This window comes from Hypomesus nipponensis, chromosome 17 (assembly GCF_054491055.1).
Source record: "Hypomesus nipponensis isolate SF chromosome 17, ASM5449105v1, whole genome shotgun sequence".
In the NCBI taxonomy this organism is placed as follows: Eukaryota; Metazoa; Chordata; class Actinopteri; order Osmeriformes; family Osmeridae; genus Hypomesus; species Hypomesus nipponensis.
The window spans coordinates 18,929,604-18,954,180 of NC_140377.1; the positions used below are offsets into that span (position 1 = coordinate 18,929,604).

At 53.9% G+C, this 24,577-nt stretch overlaps 1 protein-coding gene across 1 annotated transcript; it reads right to left on the reverse strand.

Moving 5' to 3' along the window:
* Positions 1-1,015: 1,015 nt before the first annotated feature.
* On the reverse strand, positions 1,016-24,240 carry glis2b (GLIS family zinc finger 2b). The gene is made up of 7 exons (XM_084676643.1): positions 23,665-24,240; positions 6,242-6,442; positions 5,436-5,569; positions 3,336-3,515; positions 2,876-3,009; positions 2,520-2,638; positions 1,016-1,813 (listed from the first exon to the last, which is right to left on the reverse strand). Exons 2-7 carry the CDS (start codon positions 6,417-6,419, stop codon positions 1,035-1,037), a joined length of 1,524 nt encoding a protein of 507 aa, XP_084532769.1. The 5' UTR covers positions 6,420-6,442; positions 23,665-24,240; the 3' UTR covers positions 1,016-1,034.
* Positions 24,241-24,577: the final 337 nt, after the last annotated feature.

Genomic DNA, 24,577 nt, shown 5'->3' on the forward strand with positions numbered 1-24,577 from the left:
ATAAGTGAGAGTTGGTCATTGCTAGGTGTGTACTTAACACCTTTGTCGGTTGTCCCTAAGACCGCTGAGCCCTTAACTGAAGCCCCTTGGTCTGCAAGCCTAGAACACTAACTAGTACACTGGTCTAGTACATAGTTGCCTCCCCAGGGTGGGATAGATTGTCAAAAATATCAAAGTGCCTTAGTTTGGCTGGAGGAGCGGGGAGGTTAGCAGCAGTCGTGAAGTTCCAGGTACACTAACAGTGCTGTTTGCTAATGTCCCCCATGAAGAAGAGGTCGTTCCGAATGGCACACTGCCCGGCATATGTTGCTCAACAGCGCCGCCCTACTGTCACGAGTGGCGAGGTGCGGCCAGACTAAGCCGAGTGACTTCACTCGCTCCAACGGAGCGAGTTCGTCCGAAAATTGTTCACAGCGCGCTGTCAGTAAACAGGCTGACAGCCTAAAAGTAGCGAGGAAGTTAGCGCGTGCTGGTGTTAGCCTAGCCGTGGGTGCGTCGTTAGCTAGTTCCTTGGTGTGTCTATCCCACTGCTAAGCAACAGAGCACGATGTTAGAATGAGGACACAGTCTTTTATAAATACACAATTGCGAAAAAGGGCTTTAGCAAGAACTCAGAGCCTCGAGCCTCGGGTGTTTTAGCTTGTGGACACTGTCCACATAGACGGTTGGAATGAGGAAGTCAAATAAAGGTAAAAACGTCGAAGATAGGCTGAGAGGGTCATTGGTGCATTTTATAAACAACCGGAATATATTTCTAAAAAGAGCTGTTGGTCCACAAATGTTCTACATAAAAGGGATTCTTCAAGCTTGCCTTAAGTTTGTGTTTCCTCCAAAATTATACGAGCCACTTTAGTTTGATTGGCTGATAAGTGTCTTTTTCTTTTCCAACGTTCTACCTTTTTTCCTCAGCTCCTCTCAGAAATGCGTGGCCTGTTTATAATCGATCTGGCTGACCCCTCACCTTCGACCCCTGCCCTCCCCCGTTGGCGACCCACCCCCCACCCCTGAGCTCCTCTGGAATGTGTGTGTGTGTGTCAGTTGACCACAGCTGGCTTCAGCACCACTGTGCCAGGAGGGATGACCACCCAGGACAGAGGGTCATGGGGGGCCCCTGTGGCGGAGAGGTTCAAAATCCCCCGGGGAAGGTCTTCCTCGCCCCCGCCTCGCCCCCCCTTCCCCTTGGCGTGGTGGTGGTGGTGGTGGTAGTGGCGGTGCCGCTCGCTCTGGGACCCCAGCAGGGGCACCATGGGCAGGCCCAGGGCGGCAGAGGGGAAGGCCGGGGAGAGCAAGGAGGACTTGGCCAGACCCAGGGAGGAGCCGCCGAAGGAGAGGACGGAAGTGGAGCCTCCCAGGCCGGCCGGTGGGGAGCTGGGGCAGCCCAGCGTGCTGAGGTCCAGGGGCCTGGGGGGGCTGAGGGGGGACAGGGAGCCCCCGAGGGAGCCCCCGCCCAGGCCCTGGAGCCCGTGGCCCCCCAGGAGGGCGGCGGCCGCTCCCGGGATGATGATGTGAGCACCGCTCACGTAGGACAGCTCGGACTCCTTCCCTCCCCCGCCCCCAAGCAGAGCCCCCATGGGACCCCCCTTGAGCAGGGAGCCCACCCCACCCGGGGAGCCCTGCTCCTGGGCCACAAAGTGGCCGTGGGCCTTGATGTGCTTGCGGAGGGAGCTGGGATCCGTGTAGCGCTTCAGGCAGCCAGCCATCTTGCAGTAGTAGGGCTTGTCCACGTAGTGCGTGCGCGTGTGCTTGAAGCGGTCGCTCGAGTTGGAGTAGCGCTTGCTGCAGCCCTCGTACGGACAGATGTAGGGCTTCTCCCCTGGAGAGCGGAGACACGGGAAGAAGGGGGTTAAATGTTGGACCTATGTGTTTGTGAATGCATGAGTGTAAACACTTCCTCCAATGTACATTTACACTAATTTAGCAGACGCTCTTATCCAGAGCGATCCCCAAGGCAAGTAGGGTGGAGTGTCTTGCTCAAGGACACAACGTCTTTTTGCACGGCCGGGAATTAAACCGGCAACCTTCTGATTAATTTCCTGACTGCCTAACCGCTCAGGCATCTAGCCCCCTTGTAGATAATGTATGCATGTGTGTGTATGAATGTATGTTTGTGTGTATGTATATGTATGTGAATTGATGCACAGATTGATTGATGGGTGGGTGGGTGGATGGACAGACAGACAGACAGACAGATGGACAGCATCATGGGCAGCAGGGGTGACAGACAAACAGGCAGACAGACAGACAGACAGACAGACAGGCAGGCAGGCAGGCAGGCAGGCAGGCAAACAAACAAACAAATAGACAGACATACAGGCAGACAGGCAGACAGACAAACAGGCAGACAGGCAGACAGACAGACAGACAGACAGACAGACAGATAGATAGATAGACAGACAGACAGACAGACAGACAGACAGACAGACAGACAGACAGACAGACAGACAGACAGACAGACAGGCAGACAGACAGGCAGACAGACAGGCAGACAGGCAGACAGGCAGACAGACCGTCCTGCCGACCTGTGTGTGAGCGGTTGTGTATCTTGAGGTTTTCCAGGCGTGAGAAGCTCTTGTTGCAGATCGGACATCGGTGGGGCTTCTCATTGGTGTGTGTGCGGATGTGGATCAGCATCTTGTACCTACGGGGGAACACACACACCATTAGCTACCACTTTCTCTTTTGCTAAATCTCTCTCACACACACACACACATACACACACACACACACACACACACGCACGCACACACCCAGAGTTAATTATCTTTCTCTCTCGCAATATCTCATGCATACACACACCACAGATTGAAATAGCTCTTTCTTTCCCTATTACTCACGCACACGCACACATAATCCCAAGTACCTGGACTGGTCTCACCTGGCGTTGAAGCCCCTCCCCTTACGTGCGCAGCCCTGCCAGTGGCAACAGTACCCAGAATCCTTTTCAGGCTTGACGTGGAAGTCGTTGACGTGGTCCACCAGGTCCTGCAACGAGTCAAAGAGGAGATGGCACTGGGAGAGAGAGAAACAGAGAGAGTGAGGGAGAGACATAGAGATAGAGTGGGAGATAGCGAGAGTGAGGGAGGGAGAGAGAGAGAGAGAGAGATAGAGAAAGAGAGTCAGAGATAGAAAGTTACAGAGAGTGAGAGAGAGACATAGAAAGAGTGAGAGAGAGAGAGAGAGAGAGAGAGAGATTGAAAGTTACAGAGAGTGTGTGAGAGAGAGGGGGTGGGGTGAAGGAAAGGGTTAGCATCTATGTTGTCGATTTTACAAGACACGGTTGAAAACCAAGGCAATCACCCATTTCCTCTCACTCCGCATCACTTCCTGTCTCTCACCTTCTTCCAGTGACAGGCCAGCTGTTCGTCTGCTGAGAGATCGGGAGAGGCCCGCTTGTCACTGGGCTGGCCAATGAACATGGAGGACGGCAGGTGGAGCCCCGTCCCGCCACCAATCGGAACGAAGAACTGAAAGGCCTGCGAGGAGGCCCCTCCCTCAACGTAGCGGATGTGAGATTCCTGGAGGAGGAACGGCCGGACGAAGACGGAGAGATGAAGGTTGGATCCAGCAAAGCACAAACACAACCAAACACATCTTGTATCTTGACTGCTAGCAATGTGTTTTTTTAGGTTTTGAGGTCAAATGGCTGAGCGAGAGTCAGGCTATTAGAGGGTTGTGGGTTCAATTACCGGCTGTGCCAAATTATGTTGTGTCCTTGGGCAAGGCACTTCACCCTACTTGCCTCGGGGAAAATGTCCCTGTACTTACTGTAAGTCGCTCTGGATAACAGCGTCTGCTAAATGACTAAATGTAATGTAAATGTAAGATAACATTGTCTAAATACGAGGTTTTCCTAAACTGGACTGGAGGACCCTAGATATTTGTACACTGTCTTTTATGCTGTCTACACCTGCTGTGCGACACAAAACCTCTTCCCCCAACCCCCTGGCGGGGCTCTCTAAGGTTCCCAGCTGGCCTCTGTAGTACAGGGGCAGAGTCTCATGTAGCATATATTACACACACACACACTCCATACACACACACACACGCTCCACACAGTGGCCCATTAGTGCTAACAAGAAAAGGCGAGAAGGCACGATACCAATGAGTTGGGAACGCAGCAGGCATTGATGTGGCCACACACACACACACACACACACACACACACACACACACACACACACACACACACACACACACGGACAAAGAGGGAGCTCTGCGCTATTTCCGTGCTCAGAGAGACACTCGAGAGTTCCTGAGGAGAGGGAGGGTGGACAGAGGCTGCTATCACCGCGGATCCCTTCAGGACACTGTTCTCCTCCGAGAGGGAGGACGAGGGGGCCTGGGGCGGGGGGTGGGGGGTGGGGGGGGGCAGGAGGAGTCAGGAGGGGTGGTGACTGCAAATGCACCACAATCCTGTGGCTGTCTTACACACTCCAGCTATGTCCGAAATGTGTGTGACCAATCTCATAAAATGAGGCCAATTCCCAGTCGTCAGCTGTGCTGTTGTATTCATCAAAATGTGTGTGTGTGTGTGAGCAGCTTTGTGAGTCACTGTGAGTGTGTGTGTGTGTGTACGTGTGTGTGTGAGAGAGAGTGTGTGTGTGTATGTGTGAGAGTGTGTGCGTGTGTGTGTGTGTGTGTGAGCAGCTTTGTGAGTCACTGTGAGTGTGTGTGTGTGTGTACGTGTGTGTGTGTGAGAGAGAGTGTGTGTGTGTATGTGTGAGAGTGTGTGCGTGCGTGTGTGTGTGTGTGTGTGAGCAGCTTTGTGAGTCACTGTGAGTGTGTGTGTGTGTGTGTACGTGTGTGTGTGTGTGAGAGAGAGAGAGTGTGTGTGTGTGTATGTGTGAGAGTGTGTGCGTGCGTGTGTGTGTGTGTGTGTGTGTGTGTGAGGGATTTGTCTGTCTGTGGTGTGCCAGCCGGGGCGTCTGAGGAGGGCCAGCAGACTCAATGGCCACGGCCAGGGGGGGCTCAATTCGATTGGGAGGGAATTGAATTAAGCGGCGTGAGGTCTGCGTGGCTGTACCTCGCTGTAAATCCGATTACACACGACACACACGCACGCACACACAAGCTTGACAGAGAGAGAGGCACTTGTTGTGTGGGACACAAGAGGTGTTTGATAGGAGTATAGCACCCCCCCCCCCCCCCCACTCCCGCGTGGCCCCCGTTCCTCTCTGCATAAAGTAACAGCCTTCTAAACAGAGGCCCTGTGTCCTTAATGTGTCCCTATAATGTGTTTCAAACCCACCTAATGTTCCCAATCTGCCCGAACAGGGCTGTCACAGGCCCAAGATGCTAGGAAGCTAGCTCGGAGGCTAACAGGCATGCGTGTGCTTACAGACCAAACTGAACCCAGAATGCCAACTGAGAACCACTGTCTGACTGGTAAACGAGTTAGCGAGCGCATGTGTGTGTGTGTGTATGAACCCACTCACCCCTGAGAAGATGTGGGAGACCCCGTTGGCCATCTCAGGGGAGCTGGGGGCGTGGCGGGAGGAGGGGGACATGCTGAGGTCGACGGCGGGGGGAGTGGGGGTCTCGGTTCTCTCCTGGGGGACCACCGCCGCACCTGTCGGAGGGGGAGGGACACACACACACACACCTGGTCAGATGACCTCTGACCTCGGTGGGATCTGATATCCAGAGACACCTTGCACCTGTGGAGGATGCCTCTGGTAGGATATCGTGTGTGTGTGTGTCAGTGGAGGCTGGTTCCTGCAGGTTAGTTACCAGGCAGTTACCATCCCCTTGAGTGAGGGGGGTCATGGAGAGGCATGGATGCAGATGTCGAGAGGGGGGATGGGGCAGAACATCTTGTGGATTATTTATGGAGGTGATCAAGACTCAAATGGGCTTGTTTAACTACCCTTTGGGGGGGGAGGGGGGTGGTCCAGAAATGCACACAGCACGTGTGTGTGTGTGTCAGTGTGTGTGTGTGTGTCAGTGTGTGTGTGTGTGTCAGTGTGTGTCAGTGTGTGTGTGTGTGTCAGTGTGTGTGTGTGTGTCAGTGTGTGTGTGTGTGTCAGTGTGTGTCAGTGTGTGTGTGTGTGTCAGTGTGTGTCAGTGTGTGTGTGTGTGTCAGTGTGTGTGTGTGTGTCAGTGTGTGTCAGTGTGTGTGTGTGTGTCAGTGTGTGTGTGTGTGTCAGTGTGTGTCAGTGTGTGTGTGTGTGTCAGTGTGTGTGTGTGTGTCAGTGTGTGTGTGTGTGTCAGTGTGTGTGTGTTTCCGAGCAACCGCACCCACCTGTGTGTGGGGAGGCCGGGGAGGCGGGGACGATGACGGCGGTGCCGTCCTCCGCCATGCGCAGCTGCCGCGCTCGCTTGGCGTGCAGCGGGGAGAGGGGCGGGGTCCGCGCCCCCCTGTCCCGCCCGCTCCCCCTCCGAGGGAGCTTGAGGTCCAGGGGCTCGTCCAGGGACAGCATCGCTGCGGCCCACGGACCCTCACCTGCACCGGACAGTCAGAAGAGGGACGGAGTTAGACTTTCAGCCAATCGTCCGCTTCGGCGGGCGGGTCCATTCCCTTACCTGATTATTATAAATGAACTAATCAAATCTGTTTGTATAGGAGCATCATCACAGAGGGCTTCACACACGCCCATTGAACTGCACCTAAACCAACCTGAACCTTCAAGGAATACACGGAAATCATGAAATCGAACCATAGGAAGGAGAGAGAAAGAATACATAAATGATAGATGTAGTGAAAAACTGAAACTGTGACAGGGAGCGTAGCGAGTGCTTCAGCCTGCAGTTTCCTTTTTCCCAACCACATGAATGTTGCACTGGAATGTCACAGGAACATTCCAGAAGTCCACTGTCTTTGTACATATGCACACCACTAACTCAACCAGCAACAAAACTGGCAAACACACCCTCGTCTTGGTACCAAATACTGCGGCAAAATAAACACACACCGAAGCGCACGCACACTATCTCGGACAAACACACACACACACACACACACCCCTCTCCCACAGCTGACCTTTGCTCACACACTCTACCAGAGGAATGTTTACAATCCAATCCAGATGGTCACCCTGACCCCCCCCCCCCCCCTCACCACGCCCTCCCTACCCCCCACCCCCATCCCCTGTGGCCACTGGCCTCCGTAGCCGCCCCCCCCCCCCCCCATTCCCTCCAGTCAGCACCTTCCAACCCTCCGGACCCCACCGTCCCACTGCCTGCCCCCCCCAGCCTAGCTGCCCCCCTCCTACCCCTCTGATGTCCTCTAGGCACACTGACCCCTACAGCTCTGGACCGACACACTAAACACTGCTGGCCCCAGCTGCACCGGCTAGCACTACTCCTGGATACACACACACACCTACAGTACACACACACACACACCGCCCTCGGAGTGAACCAGAAATCTTACACCTCCACTACAGAGTGTCAGTCTGTCCAGACAGCAGAATGTCTTCTGGTCTCCATGGGAAGTCTCTTCAGACCAGGCCCTTTCTGAGATGGGGTGTACTTGTCTCATAAAAGTCAAACTCGTTTTCGAGTGAACTACACTGCAAACTCCAAACCAGCCGGAGGGAGGTTATTATTTGACCGTCTTCCTGGCTTGCTTTCTATTCTTCCGTGGGATACATACACATGATGTTGCATGGTGGTCTTTTAGTCACAACTACCACACACGTACACACACATACACACGTACACACACATCTCCCGGGGAGATGTATGTGTGTGTTGGAGAGAGAGCTGAGTGTGTGTGCACAAACTCGAAAAGCACACGAAAAGAAGTTGGGAGTGCTCGCACACCCACACATAAAAACACACACACACTCACACACATAGACACACACACTCTTATATGCATACACACACACACACACACACACACAAGGACCTCATATGCTGGTGCAGCAGAAGAGATTTACAGCCCAGTTCTCCACTCAACACTCGCCTGACCCCTGTGACAGCCTCTCACCGAGTTCACTAGGGACACGGGTTCTCAAAGCTCTCTCTCTCTCTCTCTCTCTCTCTCTCTCTCTCTCTCTCTCTCTCTCTCTCTCTCTCTCTCTCTCTCTCTTTCAATCTCTCTCTTTCTTTCTCTCTCTCTCTCTCTCTCTCTCTATCTCTCTCTCTCTTTCAATCTCTCTCTCTCTCTCTCTCTCTCTCTCTTTCCCTCTTTCTCTCTCTCTTTCAATCTCTCTCTCTCTCTCTTTCCCTCTTTCTCTCACTCTTTCAATCTCTCTCTCTCTCTTTATCTCCCTCTCTCCGGGACCTATATTCTGCCCCACAACACTCACAAATACATAGTTCACTGTTCACTACAGCACGCGCCGTACACACACACACAGTCACACACACACAACTAATTACTCTCATTTCCACAAACTCCCTCCCCTCTCTTCCTCTCTAGTGCCCCCCCCTCTCTCTTTCTCTGTCTTGTCTTCTCAGCTCTCTCTCAAACAGACACATACATGTTCACACACACACACACACACACACACACACACACAGGGCCATGGCAGTACTGAATGGGGGTCTTTGAGAGCTGTTGGCTGGGGGCCACATGAGGGGGGACTGTGTCTGGGTGGCGTGGGGGAGGGAGAGGGGGGGAGGAGATGAGGGGGGGGGGGGTCACCGAGTTCATCCTCCCACCTACCCAACACTCCAAGGGAGGCCTGATGTGCCTGAGATATGGGGTTGGCACACGCACGCGCACACACGGGGAAAGAGCACTGACGGCAAGTACGCACGGCAATTTGACCTCGGGGATCGGCCTGGGCCAAAATGCACACACACCGCAAAGGTCCGCGTGACCCATGCTCCACTCCAAAACTCCTGAATAGTTCATCTTTAGGCGTGTAAACCTCTAACAATGTCTCTCTCCCTCTCCCCCCCTCCCTTCCTCCCTCCCTCTCTCTCTCTCTCTCTCTCTCTCTCTCTCTATTTACCGGTCAAAAAACCAGAGTCATGCAGACACAAGGTCACACAGGTGAACCTATCCCTCCAAGGACGGTGCCACCCCCCGTCCCCCCCCCTCCCCCTACAGTCCGCGGTCCTATCATCTACCTCCATGGCACATAACCACTCCTCCCGCCCCTCCCCCTACAGTCTGCGGTCCTATCATCTACCTCCATGGCACATAACCACTCCTCCCCTCCCCCCTCCCCCTACAGTCCGCGGTCCTATCATCTACCTCCATGGCACATAACCACTCCTCTCCTCCCCCCTCCCCCTACAGTCCGCGGTCCTATCATCTACCTCCATGGCACATAACCACTCCTCCCCTCCCGTCCTATTGGCTCAGTGTTCAGCAGGCGTCCCTTGGAACGATCTGATCTAGCACTCTGCAACGACCAGGTGCACACTGGAGATACTGGATAGCATTGGATAAGACTTTGAGTTAATGATTGCTGGGTTTCTGTTACCTAATGGAGTGTCCTCCAACAACCCTGATTTACAGTACTTGTTCGGCCACTGTACGGTGAGGTCATCCTGGATCCACACCCCCACGTCTGTATTTACGAAGCGTGTGTACAAATTATGCACGTGCGTACGCACACTTAAAGGGACAGCAGACTGTGGATCAGAAGTGTGCAGGTCTAACAGTATTCCGGCAGTCCGAGTCAAGAAACGGCCTGTATTTCCTGGTTATGATGTCACTATCGTCCGTTCCGTACTGAATCGTTCACTGTGTGCATTGCACGAAAAAAAAAAAAAAATGAAGAGTAAGGTTTAGAACAGCTAATGTAGTTCTGTGGTACTATTAGCATATAATGCTAACTCCCATTAGCTGTCGAAACACACGCGCAAAGAAAAGAGACACAATTAGGGAGCGTGTGGAACACGCTCGCATCCCAACCATCTCTCCTTTCCTCCTCTCTCCTATCCGTCTCTCCACCACAGCCCATCACGTGCCCCATCCCCCCCTTATCTTCCTACCCCCCCCCCTCCCATCAGTTTTGTCCCTAAGGGAGCAGGATTCCCTGTGCTTCTCTGTGCAGCGAGCAGGGGTTTTAGCGGGTGTATGGAGAGCAGCAGATCTCCTCCCCGTCATCGATCGCATCGTGGCCCAGGACTGTGGGCTGCAGGTGGACGCCGTCGTCGAGCCCTGGTGGAGAGGGTCTGGTCCTCTCTTCCACTCACACACCTGTCAGGTCAGTGAGTCGAATCAGTCCCTAACTGAATCAGTCCGACAGTTAATGGATCATTCACCCGCTAAACTGAATCAGGCCCGCAGTAAATAAATCAGTCACCCGGTGAACTGAATCAGTCCTACGCTGAATCAATTCTACAGTAAATGAATCAGCCACTCGCTGAACTGAATCAGCCCTACAGTAAATGGATCTTGCTGGAGTGAGTGTGTGGAGGGACTCACCTCAGACTACCCTTATGGTTATGCCTTAGTCCTTGGCTGAAACACACTGTGTGTGTTCATTCTAGTTCACCGAGAGGGCCCTCCAGTGCCCTCTCTCCCCTAGCTGACCAACCAAGGTGTGTGTGTGTGTGTGTGTGGAGGGGTGGGAGGGGGGTGAAGGGGTGGGGGTTGTGAAGTCTTGCTGAGGCCCCCTGTGGAGCCCCCCCCCCCCCTCTCTCCGGCCGCGGGGTCCACGGCGCTTTCAAAGGCGGCATTGTGTGCCGCCCCCCCCCCTCTCCCGCCCCCAACGACAGCCCCCACCCTCTCTCCCCTCTCGTTCCCCTCTCACTCACTCTCACTCCCCTCCCCACCACCAGTGTAAACAAGGGTTGTTGCAGCTGAGAGAGAGGGAGGAGAGAGAGAGAGACAGAGAGACAGAGACAGAGACAGAGAGAGGGAGAGGGAGAGGGAAGGAGGGAGGGAGGGAGGGAGGGAGGGAGGGAGGGAGGGAGGGAGGGAGGGAGGGAGAGGGGGAGAGGGGGAGAGGGGGAGAGGGGGAGAGAGAGAGGGGGAGGGGGAGACAGAGGGGGGAGAGAGAGGGGGAGAGAAAGGGAGGAGCGAGAGAGAAAGGGAGGGAGGGGGGCTGCAGGGAGAGGGAGAACTGGAGCTGAATGAGACGTCTGTGTCTCCTCTGCCTGGACCCCTCATCGTCATCCCTCCCTCCCTCCCCCAGAGGACCAGCTACCCTGTTCCTGTCCCCCTCCCTCCCTCCCCTTCCCTCCCCCTTCCTGAAGAGGAAGTCCCTCAACCACCCACTTCCTTTTGGGAGATGAAGTGGGACCTGAGGCCAGACTGAGGCTGAGGCAGGGCAGAGTGTGTGTGTGTGTGTGTGTGTGTAGAGCGAAGGGTTCCAGCATGCAGGTCAGATTGAGGGTATGTATTTCAACACCTCCATTGTCCCAGGGCGGGGGGGGGGGGGGGGTCACATGGATAACTTTTGCCCTCTGACCCTGCCGTAACCCCCATGACCTCTGCTCTAATCAGAGCATATCTCTTCTCTGGATCACATATCAGTTTTAGCCAGATTTGATCATTGATTCAATTCTACTCTCTGCTCTATTCGACGTAGATTACAACTGATTATTAGCGCGACAGGGCATCAGAAGAGAATTACGTAACAGTGTGTGTGAGCGTGCGTGCGTGTGTGTGTGACCCCCTCTAAGACTGTCTGTAACTGAATCCCCCTCCTGCTGTGAGCCGGGGAGGTGAGCTGCAGGAGGGCTATTTCCCTGGAGCTCCTTGCCTCACACACACACTCACACACACTCACACACACACACACACACACACTACACATCCTCAAACCTGAAACAAACAAGGAAAAATCTACCTATCACTGACATCACGTGCCACAGCAACTTGGCCACAGTAACAAGCGAGCAGCGTTGTCAGAGCCGATTTGAGTAACGTTGTGAGCTTCGGTATGGCAGCTGGGGTCGCTGCCAGTTGGGGTGGTGTTCTGGCATGTTCCGTCTGCAACGCCAGGTGCTGGAGACAAGCAGCCTGGGGTGAGGAGCTGTACTAAAGGGTGGGGAGCCAAGGTTGACCTTTGACATGAGGATCATTCCGCTGCTGGGCCAAAATGGTTTGGGAGGGGTCCTCATTGGTAATTAACGTTACTTGTTTTGACTCCACCCTTTTCTCCTTCTCTCACTCCCTTTCTTCTCTGTCGTTCCTTGGGGCAAGAGTTCTAACCCAACCTCCCCTGACAGACACACACCCAACCCTCCTCCCTCTTAGTGGACCCGTCAGTACGCTCTCTCTCTGTCTCTGTCTCTCTCTGTCTCTGTCTCTCTCTCTCTCTGTCTCTCTCTCTCTCTCTCTCTCTCACACACAGAGTGGACACATTTTTTCCTCCTCGGCCAGCCACCTCCTCCTCAGACAGGAAACCTCAGTTTCCACTCATCCTCTACTGGGCCTCTACCCCCATTTTCTCTCTCTCTCTCTCTCTCTCTCTCTCTCTCTCTCTCTCTCTCTCTCTCTCTCTCTCTCTCTCTCTCTCTCTCTCTCTCCCTCTCCCTCTCCCTCTCCCTCTCCCTCTCCCTCTCTCTCTCCTTATCTCTCACTTGCTCCTGTCTCTCTCCTGTCCTATATACTCCCAACTCTCTCTCTCTCTCTTTCCCTCAATCATTATAGAGCATCCCTTCTTCTCTCTTTCACATCCTCCTCCCTGTCTCCCCCCTCCTCCCCTTGCACAGGACTGACCCTGCTTGCACGTCACTGTGTCCTAAACCCACCTGGGACTCTGCCCCTCTCTGAACCTCTCTCTCTGACTCTCTTTCCCCTTCTCTCTCTCTCTTCCTGTCATGCACACACACAAATGCAAAATGCTTTATGCTTCTTTTTCTTTTTGGGGTCTTTTTTTCTTTCTCTTCCTCTTTCTTTCTTTCTTTCTTTCTTTTCTTTCTCCAGTCTTCTTTCATTACTGGAACTCTGCAGGGTTGCATAGCAGGTATTACACAACAACACGGCACGCCATGGGGAAGACAAAGAGAAAGATACTCTAGGAGGGTACGGCCTGCGATGGACACCTGTCTACAGGAAGGAGAGAGGGAGAGAGAGAGAGAGAGAGACAGAGAGACAGAGAGAGAGAGAGAGAGAGAGAGACAGAAAGAGAGACAGAGAAAGAGAGAGAGAGACAGAGAGAGAGAAAGAGAGAGAGAGAGAGAGAGAGAGAGAGAGAGAGAGAGAGAGAGAGAGAGACAGAGAGAGAGAGAGAGAGAGAGAAAAAAGTACAGACTGAGAGAGAAAGACCGCCAGAGAGAAAGAGATGGATAAAGAGGGAGAAGAAAGGGAGAGAAAGGAAGGACGGAGGGTGGGAGAGGGAAGGAGAGTGTAACAGGAAGCCACTCTGTGTGCTACCAATGGCCCCCGGCCAGAATACTGAGACACAGCAGATTTTCGGAGGGAGATAGAGAGGAAAGGTGGTCAGGAGGGGAGGGGGGTCAGTCAAGGTTTAGGGTTAGATAACGGCGCAGCATGACTTAACCTGACCTGACTGGACTGACTGAAGGGACTACACATCAATATCAGAGTGAATGATAGGTGGAGGGAGGGGGGAGGGAGGGAGGGAGGGAGGGAGGGAGGGAGGGAGGGAGGGAGGGAGGGAGGGAGGGAGGGAGGGAGGGAGGGAGGGAGGGAGGGGGGAGGGAGGGGGGAGGGGGGAGGGAGGGAGGGAGGGAGGGAGGGAGGGAGGGAGGGAGGGAGGGAGGGAGGGAGGGAGGGAGGGAGGGAGGGAAGGGAAGGGAAGGGAGGGAGGGAGGGAGGGAGGGAGGGAGGGGGGGGGGGGGGGAGACAGAGACAGGGAGGGCAGGAGGTAGCAGGGCCTACTGGCATCGGCGTCGGAAAGTTCTCCCAAGCCGCAAACACTTTATTAGGCAGCTTCATAGTTAGTACGTGACGCGTGTATGTGTGTGTGCATGCGTGAACGGCGAGTTCGAGTGCAACAGCTACATTCCCCAATCAAAATAAATGGACGACTTCATCTAACTAAAAGTTGAGGTTTGTTTGGAAAAAACGGTTCTCAAATGGAAACTCCCACCAAGAATGCCCACTTCCTGTCCTCGCAGCCCCCCCGTGGAGAGAGCTCAGTGGTGGTGGCTCTAGAGTGGGCGAGCTAGAATCAGTGGCGGGCTCATGCTAACAGACCCTTGAGCTAATGGTGGTGCGGGCTTTGAAGAAGGCTGAGCAATCTCGCAATAACGCGATACATTTCACAACACACGCCAGACCCACAATGCACACACATACACACACACACAGCGTTCATCCAATGAAAACAGCAGGGGGGGGGGGTGCAGGTGTGTGTGTGTGTGGGGGGGGGCACCTCCGTCTGCCCTGACCTCCCACCAGCTCTCTCTCTCTCTCTTTCTCCCTTTCTCTGTTCCTGTCTACCCCCTCTGGTTAAAGTCAATGCATTTCCTTCTTTCACTCAGTCTCTCTCCCTGTTTGCCCCCCTCTCCCCCCACCCCTTCCCTGCTGCACACAACCTTTCTTCCCCTCCCTCTCTCTTTTCCTCCATCCATCCAACTCCCCCTCGTTTCTTCGTCACTCCCTTTCTCCCTCCCCCGTTCGCAACCCAAACCTCCACCTCTCTTTCCACCCCAGTCCACTCGTCCTGGCTTTCCCCCCACCTCTTCCTCCCTCCCTCCCTCCCTCCCTCCCTCCCTCCCTCCCTCCCTCCCTCCCTCCCTCCCTCCCTCCCTCCCTCCCTCCCTCCCTCCCTCCCTCCCTCCCTCCCTCCCTCTCTCCCTCTCTCTCTCTCTCTCTCTCTCTCTCTCTCTCTCCCTCTCTCCCACCAGCCAGTGATGCAATCCTTCGGCTCCGACTTGCAATCACAGACTGTGCAGAGCACTGGCCAAGTAGGGGCGTCACCCCACTCTACCCCACCACGGAGGGAGGGAGGGAGGGAGGGAGGGAGGGAGGGAGGGAGGGAGGGAGGGAGGGAGGGAGGGAGGGAGGGAGGGAGGGAGGGAGGGAGGGAGGGAGGGAGGGAGGGAGGGAGGGAGGGAGGGAGGGAGGGAGGGAGGGAGGGAGGGGAAAAAGTCTGGATCTGTCACAAGCAGTGGGTGGGAGAGATAAAACCTTAACAGCTACTTTTTTACAGCACAAGTTTTTAACTCCTGTCACAATCTTCTCCATTCGGGACAAACTTGTTGTTGACGTGTTCGTGACCTGAAGTCACTTGATCTGTTTTCGACTCAACTCTGACAAACCCATTCAAGACTCAGTGTTCCGTGTGTTGGATAGAGAGATTGTGTTTGTGTTTTAATAGTTTCATAGTTTCTACGGATTATTCCAGTCTGGAAATAGACTCACACAAAACACAACATGCAAGTTAGGGCTTGGTCTCTCACACACACACACACACACACACACACACACCTACAACCCCTCCCCCCCCCCCCCCCCCACACACACACACCCACTCACACCTCCGACCTGGCTTTGCAGGAACAGACCTCCCCTGAAGGCTATGTAGAAGAAACTAATACAAGGTCATCTTAGGAATGCAGGGGAACTGCCACCTGCCTAGCCTCTTAAAAAACGAGTTCGAACACACACACACACACACACACACACACACAAGTGGGTGTTTCTTCTCTGTTGGTGGCTAAATTGTGGAACGCAGGTGAGGGTTAGAGAGAGAAGCTTCTCCAAGTTATCGTGCATGTGTGCAAGCCTGGGCCTGATTCTTCAGTACCCGAAGGTGTGACATCATTCAGCCGGGAGACTCTGAATTGAGCCGAACACACAAGAAACTCTCCACAGTAGAACCTTCTTGAGGTTCTTGAAAAAGATTCTTCTGGAAGGTTCTCGGAAGCCAAACCTTCGGTAGATTTGTTTTGCGTTCTGTGGAGGTCTGTGGCTTGACTCCAGATGAAACATCTAGTCCACACTACAGAGGAACTTCTCGCTGTCTGGTGGAGCAGGGGCCCTAGTGTGTGTTCGCGTTCGACTTGGGTCCAGATCTCTCAGAGCGGTGAAACGACTTGCCAACAAACACCGAGCCAACTTAAAACCACCGGGTAGGAGGGGAGTGGGTAAGTGTGCGTGAGTGTGTGTTTGTGAGTGTGTGTGTTTGTGAGTGTAAGCTCTGCTGGCAGGGTTGCCGGGGGCGACTAGCGTGTGGAAACTGAGCCTGGGAAGGAGAGACCCCGGTCGGCTATATTTCAGCACTGGTTGCCGTGGGGATGTGGACGCCCCTCCCCACTGGCAGAATGAGGCATGATGGGTTTGGAACCCTGGGGTGCCACACAACCCTTCTCACACACATGGATGTGTAAGGAGGAACACACGCACGCTCGGGCTGTGCCCAGGGGGTTCAGTTCAGTTCAGAGCCCTGAGGTCCGCTTCTTCAGCAGCCAGCTTTGGGAGGGGCAGGTCTGTCTCAGTCATTTCCTGGAACGGGGATATTATGACACCACACGGCGGAGAAACCAGCCCCCTCACACACATATAAACACTCACACACACGCGTATAAAATCTCTCACCTACACACACACACACCCTGTCCAGTTCCACAAAAGGAGCAGCACACCCAACACACTCTTGTCCTCTCTTCATGGGAAGCGAGGAGACGTATTCAAAAGCAGAGGGTAACACGATACCGGCCCGAGCACTTTCAGGCAACAACGCCTTGGAGGGGGGGGTGGGGGTGTGAGGGGGGGGAGCTCCTGTAGTCAGGAGTATCGGCGCGGTAGGTTGGGGGTGCTTGTCCGTCAGCTACGTCAAGGTCGGCGTAGGCAACGCAAAGGCATCCTTGATCCCTCCCTTCCTCCATCCCTCCTCACGCCTCCATTTTGCTGGACCCCTCGGAATTCCTGGGCCGCGCCCCGTCCCTGGAGGGGGTGGAGGGGTGGTGGGGGTGGGGCTGGAGGGTGGGGCTGGAGGGTGGGGCTGGGGGCGACACCTGCGATGCAGCCACGCAGCGCTTGAGCCGGGGGCTGGAGCCACGCAGGGCCAGATGTGTGGCGGGAGCTCCGACAACAAGCGCGTGTGCGTGTTTGTTTGCGTGTGAGAGAGAGAGAGAGAGTGGGAGAGGGAGGGCGAGTGAGAGAGAGAGTGGGAGAGGGAGGGCGAGTGAGAGAGGGAGGGGGCAGTATATCGGGAAGGGAAGAAAACAGGAAGAGGGAGAAACGCAAAACAGCAGCGAGCAATTAGCGTACAAAGTGAGGTGACGCGCGCGCACGCCTGCCTGTGTACGTGTGAGAAGGTCGACGTGGAGGGGAAGGGACCATCGCTGTGTCTACCTTCAATACAGCCCTCCAGCCTCTCTCATCACATCACATACACACGCACCTAGCTGCTTGTCTCGCTTCTCCCTATGTGGACAGTACAGCTTAACCCCCCCCCCACCCACCATATGGGGCGCTTATTTTCTTTTAGCACAGCCTCCCCCCTGCTGCCCCCCACCGCCAACACCAAAAGCCTGGCAGCCCGACAAGGTCAACATGACAGCCTTTTTTCTTTCCCCTTTATCTCTCCCTCCCTCCCTCCCACTCCCTCCCTCCCTCCCACTCCCTCCCTCCCACTCCCTCTCTACCCCCCACCCCCCCAACCCCCCCACACCCTCTCTCTCTCTGTCTTAGTTTAACAAAGAGCGACAGGCTTTATGCTGGGAAGCTTTCATCCTCTGTCTCTCTATCCACCAAGGCAAAAAAAAAGCTGGGAGAGAGAGAGGTAGAGAGAGAGAGAGAGAGAGAGAGAGAGAGAGAGAGAGAGAGAGAGAGAGAGAGAGAGAGAGAGAGCGAGAGAGAGAGAGCGGAGAGAGGGGCGTGCGGCTAATGCCGTAAGTGGAGCACTAAACTACACCTTCAAAACGTCAACAGGCCCCACGTCCGTCCCACACAAGATATGAGAAGTGCTGCGCTCTTCGAGGAACCGCCTCCAAACGGGCAGCAGACAGCAGGAACACAGGCAAGGCGCCGGATTGGAAAGACGAGATGCTCGGATTTTCTTTGGGCATAACCAATTCATCGACAAATGACCTCTCCCCAATGAACAGCAACACCAGGGGAACACCTGCTGGTGGAGGGTCCAACGAATGACCTTTGATGTCACCGTCAGGTCCCCCACACTTGTCTGTCCACGATCGATACCCAACTTCAGACGCCACTCGCGGCCAGTGGAGCATGCTCGAACAGCCACTTTAAGATAGTGCTTGTCCCGGTCAATAACTTTCGACGGTCACGAAAGGTCGGCGAGCACGAAATCCACCCTTGGGATTGGACGAAACCAAAACAGCTTACAGAGTTTGCGAAAACTGTGATGTCATGCGTGTTAAGACATCAAAATGAGGCCAAAACAGGCTGGTATTTCCCACCGTATGGAAGAAATGTGTGGATTTTCTCCATATCTCTTCTGTAAATTCTCTCGTGCTCCCATGAGGGGAAAACGGTGGTGGAACATATGATTTCGATTAGAGCTGGCGACATCTCCGCAGCTTGGCACTCGGGGTAAATAGTTACAGACCAAACCAACGTGTGTTTTGCCTCCCTGCATGTATATGATGAGGAATGTCTTATATAATGTCCACGGGCTGGGCTTTAGAAGCCTGGGGAGCCACAGGAAGCAGGCAGGAGACAGAAAAGGGAGGGAGAGCGCTAGAGAGGGATGGCGTTCCTGCTGTAGGTGGTGGTAGGTAGGGGAGGAGGAGGAGAGGAGGAGGGAGGGTAACAGGGGAGAAGAGTATAACTTCTACTGCTCGCAGCGAAGGATATGCCCAGACATAGAAACCAGCCCAGGCCTGGACTTGAGCAGGCCTCGTTTTCTGTGCCTTCCTCCTTCGTCCATCTTTCTGTTTTTCTTTTTTCCTACCTCATCATCCCCTGCTCTGTGAATCACTTACTGGTTTCCTGTGCCCGCCCCACCTCCCACTCCCCCTTAGTCTTCAACAGTTAGTCCTAAGCCGTTTTTCCTCCCTCTCTCTTTCCTTACAGTGGAACCAACGTGTACATGCCTCAGTCGTATTCGCTTATTGTGTTGCTGCTGTGTATTGTGGCCATGTTGGAGAGCCTGGAGTGTTGGCCACGTAAGTAAATAATAATACAAACCAGCTGTGTCTCCAGTTTAACTGCCACACAACATATTGTACGAGAACCGCTCAGAGCCTTCACTACACAGCTCCAGGACATCTGCTAGTCTCCGGCAAGTTTCACATTTTCTGTCAACTGGGAGTTAAATATTAAGTACTATGAAACAGTCCACCTAAAATGGACCGAGTTAAAGGCTCCCTAAAATTCTCTAGTTGCTAAATTGCGTTTTCTCGCTCGCTCCTTTCAAGAATTTCCTGTTTCAAACGCCGGAACTTTCCCCCGTTGAGAACCAGACGGGGCCTGCGTTTTGTTTGAAATTTTCTGAAAGCCGAAATTCTCTCACGCCTGAAGCCCAGAGCGGAGAGGGAGTGGGACGAGAAAAAGGAGAAAGGAAGGGAGGAAAGCGGGAGAGGGAGAGAGGGGAAAGGAGGAAGAGAGAGAGAGCAGGGCGGGGTGGGCCCACAGGGGTGAGTTACTGGGCTGTCTGTGTTTATTTTGGAAATGCAGCCCTACAGACTCGCAGCAGAGGAAACTGACCCCTCTGCTGTGCTGTGGTGTGTTCCACCCCGGGGAGCCCATGTCCTATTCTCATCTGGGTCGACCCATGCAGGTGACAGAGCGGGGGGGGGGGCGTTTGGCCGCCTGGGAAGGGGTGGCTTAAACAACCCTGCGGGTCATGAATGGGCTGTTCAAGGAGGAAACAGCAGGCCTGGCTGTGTTGGGAGTAATGGTTACAGTTTAACTGGAGAAGAATGTGTGGCCTGAGAGGCCAGCGACCAGCGCTCTGCCTCGAACTTGGAACTTGGCGAGTCAGGATCGTCTGGATTCTAGTCAGTCGTCCAGCCCCACTCCTCGCCCCTCTCTCTCTCTCTCTCTCTCTCTCTCTCTCTCTCTCTCTCTCTCTCTCTCTCTCTCTCTCTCTCTCTCTCTCTCTCTCTCTCTCTCAGTCTCTCCATCCATCCCTCTCTCTTCCTTTGTGTTCTGCTTCTCTCTCTCTCTTTGTCTCTCTGTGTCTCTCTCTCTGTGTGTCTCTGTCTCTCTCTGTCTCTCTGTGTCTCTCAATGTCTCTGCAGGTTAAGCAGTCTGCCCCCCACCCTCCAACCGGCAGTGACACATACTCATGAGTTGAGTCACGGGGGTGGGGTGGGGTGGGGGTGGTTGGGGGCCACATGACTACAGTATGTCGCCACATGGAGCAGCAGTGGTGGGTGGGTGGGTGGGTGGAACACGTAGTAATGTCTGCTCTGAGCTGCCTTCCTCTGGTGATCTTTATCAGTCGAAACAGGTGGGCCCGTTTACTTTATTATCGTTAAGCAGGGCAGAGAGGTTTGAGAGCGCATCCATACATACACACACACACACACACAGCATGTTCCCACGCACACAGACACCCGCACAGAATACTGTATATGCACACAAGAGCAAGCACGCGTGCACACACGCTTCCGTTTAAAAGGATTTAGCAGCTGAGATTGGAAATCCCATCATGGACAGCATTTTAGAAACTCAATCCCATTTCTACCTCCCTCCCAGAGGGAGTACGGTGGCCCACTAGGGACAGTCATCTAACAAACACATGTCATCATGCTCCTCTGCCTCGTCTCTGGCAACACACTTCCAGGCCCGCGCCTGGACAAAGGTCAACAGCACAGTTTTCTAACGCCACGCAACAAATGAATGGATACACTTATAACAGCCTTTCAGTCAGATGCATGGCCCCTGTTTGACTATGAAAAGTGCGTTACTCCCCTGAGAGCAAAATCTACTTGCTAACATTTAGTCATTTAGCAGACGCTCTTATCCAGAGCGATTTACAGTAAGTACAGGGACAATCCCCCCGAGGCAAGTAGGGTGAAGTGCCTTGCCCAAGGATACGACGTCATTTGGCACAGCCGGGAATCGAACCAACAACCTTCTGATTAGTAGTCTGACTCCCTAACCGCTCAGCCATCTGATCCCTAACGATGCCATCATGCGGGTATCTGTCTCTAGAGATTGTTAAGTGGTTCGTCTCATGGGGCCGATTTAAATATGTGTGTTTCTGTGTGTGTGTGTGTAAGTGTGCAAAGGCCCTTGCCTCCGCTGCATGCGGCCCCATTCACTGGCCGGGGTAATCCCCACCCCCTGCTGTTGCCTTCCCTTTCAGCTTGACCGTAATCCCATCCAGCTACGGAACCCTACCGTGATCGTAATTCAAACACTCGCACACGCTCTGGCTCATTCCCTGCATGGGCTGTGCCGCTCAACAAAACCCTTTCCGTTGACCCCTGCTGCCAACATGCAGTTGCGACAGGCTTGTTTTGATATCGGATCGTTTCAGATTATATCGATGTGTGTGACACGGGTTGAATCTCTCTTGTTGTGTAATCGTAGTAACAGCACCCCTGTAGAGTTTCCTTTACCAGCCTCACGCCTGATCTGCTCGGGAAACGGAGGACAGCGCTACCCATCATGCTTTGCTTCCTCCACACACAACTGGCTTGTGGTTCCTCCCCAGGACTTGGGATGGAGTGTTGTGGTGCCGTCATTCCCACAATGCAGCAGTTTCCCACGTGGCGTGAATCACAAGCGTGCGCCATGGCGTGTGTGAGACCCCAGAGAGTACACGGGTAGCACACCTTCCACTCGTGCCCCTGGAAGTAGGCACAATACACCAGGCCTACCAACTCCTGTTTTTGTCTCCATACTTCCTGGTTTTGTGCTGTGTTTGACCTTATAAGGAGTGATTGTACATCTGCTCAGGTTGCGGCTAGCAGGCGAGGATCTGAGTGCCTGCCCTGTGGTTCCCAGTCCGACCTGAGAGGCGCTGTGTGCAAAACTGTTTCTTCGCACAGATGTCCGACTCCTCACATCTGGCATGCAGTCAGAACCAGAGTATGCACACAGCGATAGGCTAGAATGCTGTGTGGACACACACACACCCCCACACACACACACACACACGCTGAATGTGTGAGAATGGAACGAATGCCACCGCGGGGTTCCACAGCTGGAGCTACAGGACATCTGGTCCGCACCCCGAGCCGAGGTTTGCAGTAGGAGTCGAGCGAGAGGTGCGTTACCTAAATAACGTGTGACAGCTCTGGTAGGTTCCCCGCCTCTGGCCTCGACCCAGCCCAGTCAGTCAGATGAGGAAGGTTGACCCCCAGGTGAACTGGTGGGGCTGGCAGAAGCTCATCGGTTGATTGGATAAACAGGGGGGGGGGGGGGGGGGTGCATGGATGTGGCCGGCAACTGGACTGCGCCATTCCCTTGCAGTTCAGGGACGGGTTGTGGATTAAATGGCAGGGGCCCGTCCCAGGGAGAGTCAAAGTCCCAACTTCTCCACACACACCCCCCCCCCCCCACCCCCCTCCTGTGGTTCAGCTTAGTACAGCCTGTGCCTTCCTCACTGTTCCTCTTCCCCAAATACTTTGACTGAACTCCAGTGGGCTCCCTGCCAGACCTGCTCCACTTTCATATGACTGTCTGTTTGACACACACACACACACACACACACACACACACACACAGTCGCTGAAATACAAACACGGACACAAAGCCACTGACTTCCATGCAGACGTGGACACACATGAACTTCGGCGCGCGTTTGAGCAACTTCTTTCGAACACGCGCACGCACTCACACACACGCTTGCGAACCGTGGAAATATCCTGCCTGTCCAAACCCCCCCCCCCCCCCCCCAGAAAGTGTACGTCCATATTGGTATTGTTATGCTTTTTAATGACCAAGCGCTGTTCCCTGCTCTCTCTCCCAGGGTTTGTTAGTGCTGCCTTGGCAGCGCCCGGCTAGTTTCCCCTGGCATCGTCTGGCACAATGAGCCCATGGAGGCAGCCAATGAGCTTGGACCTCCATCCTCAGCCCCTGTCTTAATGTGCACACAATTAGGCAGAGGGACAGAGGAATTGCTTAATTGGAGGAAAATAGCTCTTTATCCAGACCTCAACCCACGCTGCTCATCAGCCGCCCAGTGCCTGCGTCGTTCGGCCTCGGGAAACTTTGAAGTAGGCTTAATCATGTTGGCGTCGCCCGAGACAAAGGCGGTATCAAAACGTCCGATGTTTGTCATACCCGTGTGGTGAGAGAAATGTTAAAGGTGGTTTTGTTTTAGCCTTATGAAAGTTGAGCCGTTTGGCCATTTTGAGTTGGTGATTCGGGGACCATGAAAATGTTGACAACTGTGGTAGATGAACAAAGTGTGAGATTAACAGCAAGAGATGAGACTCATTCAAGAACACTTGATGTCACATGCACTCATTCTGAAACACATCGGTCTGATTTCATGCCCCAGTGACATGTCCGTTAACCCGGTAACATGGCTTGCCTGCTCAGATTGACACGCCTGCTCTGGTATGGCGTTTTCGGACATTTTTTAAAAGGTGGATGAAAATTAAAGGAAAAGGTCGCGTTCATATTAACACGGGGAATGACACGACGTCTGTGTAAACGGTACAGACACTGGCGTGGCACGTACGCCATGCACGGCCTTCCCAGATATGCCAGTCGGCATCCAGTCTGCCTTGGACCACGGAGGGACCACCGCTGGACTTACAAAAATAGGTCAGTCCACACAGTCCTGCTTGAAACCGAAACATTTAAGATTTTACCTGGACGTCCACACAGACAGACACGCGCACGTCAACACAAGTGACAAAAGGGGAACTGCCAAATGATGTAACGCCTATATGTCATCAGTGAAACCCGACACACAAGCGATACTGGGAGGGATATGGGAGTTCGAGGCACGGGCTTACCTTAGGAAAAACGCCGTAGATATGGCCGAGATAGCCTCTTCCACTTATTCCTTCTTCGGTGCAAACTTTCTGTTCAGTGTTTTAGCACACAAATCCCAAAATGAGGACTGTATTCTTCTGTTTTGGTTGTCTTCGATCGAAAAGAAATTACTGAGCTGACACGTCTCGATAAAATATGATGTGTCGAGTAAGGTGGTCGCTTCGCAGACCGTTGTCGATATATATAAATTCTACATGCGAAAATAAAAACATTCACTCAAATAAATGTAGATAAACATTTTCTACGAGAAACTGTCGAAAAAAATACTGTAGTATCGCGTTGAAGTCAATTGCCAGAGATTGAGATAAATTCATGCCACCAGCAAACCCGTCAAAAGTGTAAACACCCCAAACTGTATCCGTAGTCTTGTATGCTCCGAGACTGTATACCGAAGACCACTGGTTCTGGGACGCGTCAAATTAAAGCCTTTAAATTATTCTCAGATACGAAGTGCATCGCTTAATGGCAACGCTGGTCAAGTGGGGTTTTCAATGGGTGGTCGTTCTCCAGGGGGTAGGAGGGGTGCGCTGGGCAGAGCAGAGATGTCGCGCGGGGGGGGGGGGGGGGGGTCGGGGTGGTGGTCTCTCTCCTTCGGTGCCTTTTCCAGATGCCGACTCCCCACGGTCGGAGACAGCAGCGTTGTCCTTTCGTTTTCGAAATGTCTTTCCCTTTTCTGAGCCCTAGAGGAGACGTGAGTGTTACGGTGGTCTCCCTGCGTCCGTCTGAGAGCAGACTGCACACCCGACCCGAGCCAGCCCGTGTCTCCCTCTTCTCGCGCGCAGCGGACTAGTCCAGACTTTGCCAGCTCAGCGCATGCTTGCTGCTCCGCCCATCCACCATGGGCAGTCCTATGCTCCCTCCTAAGTCTTGGGG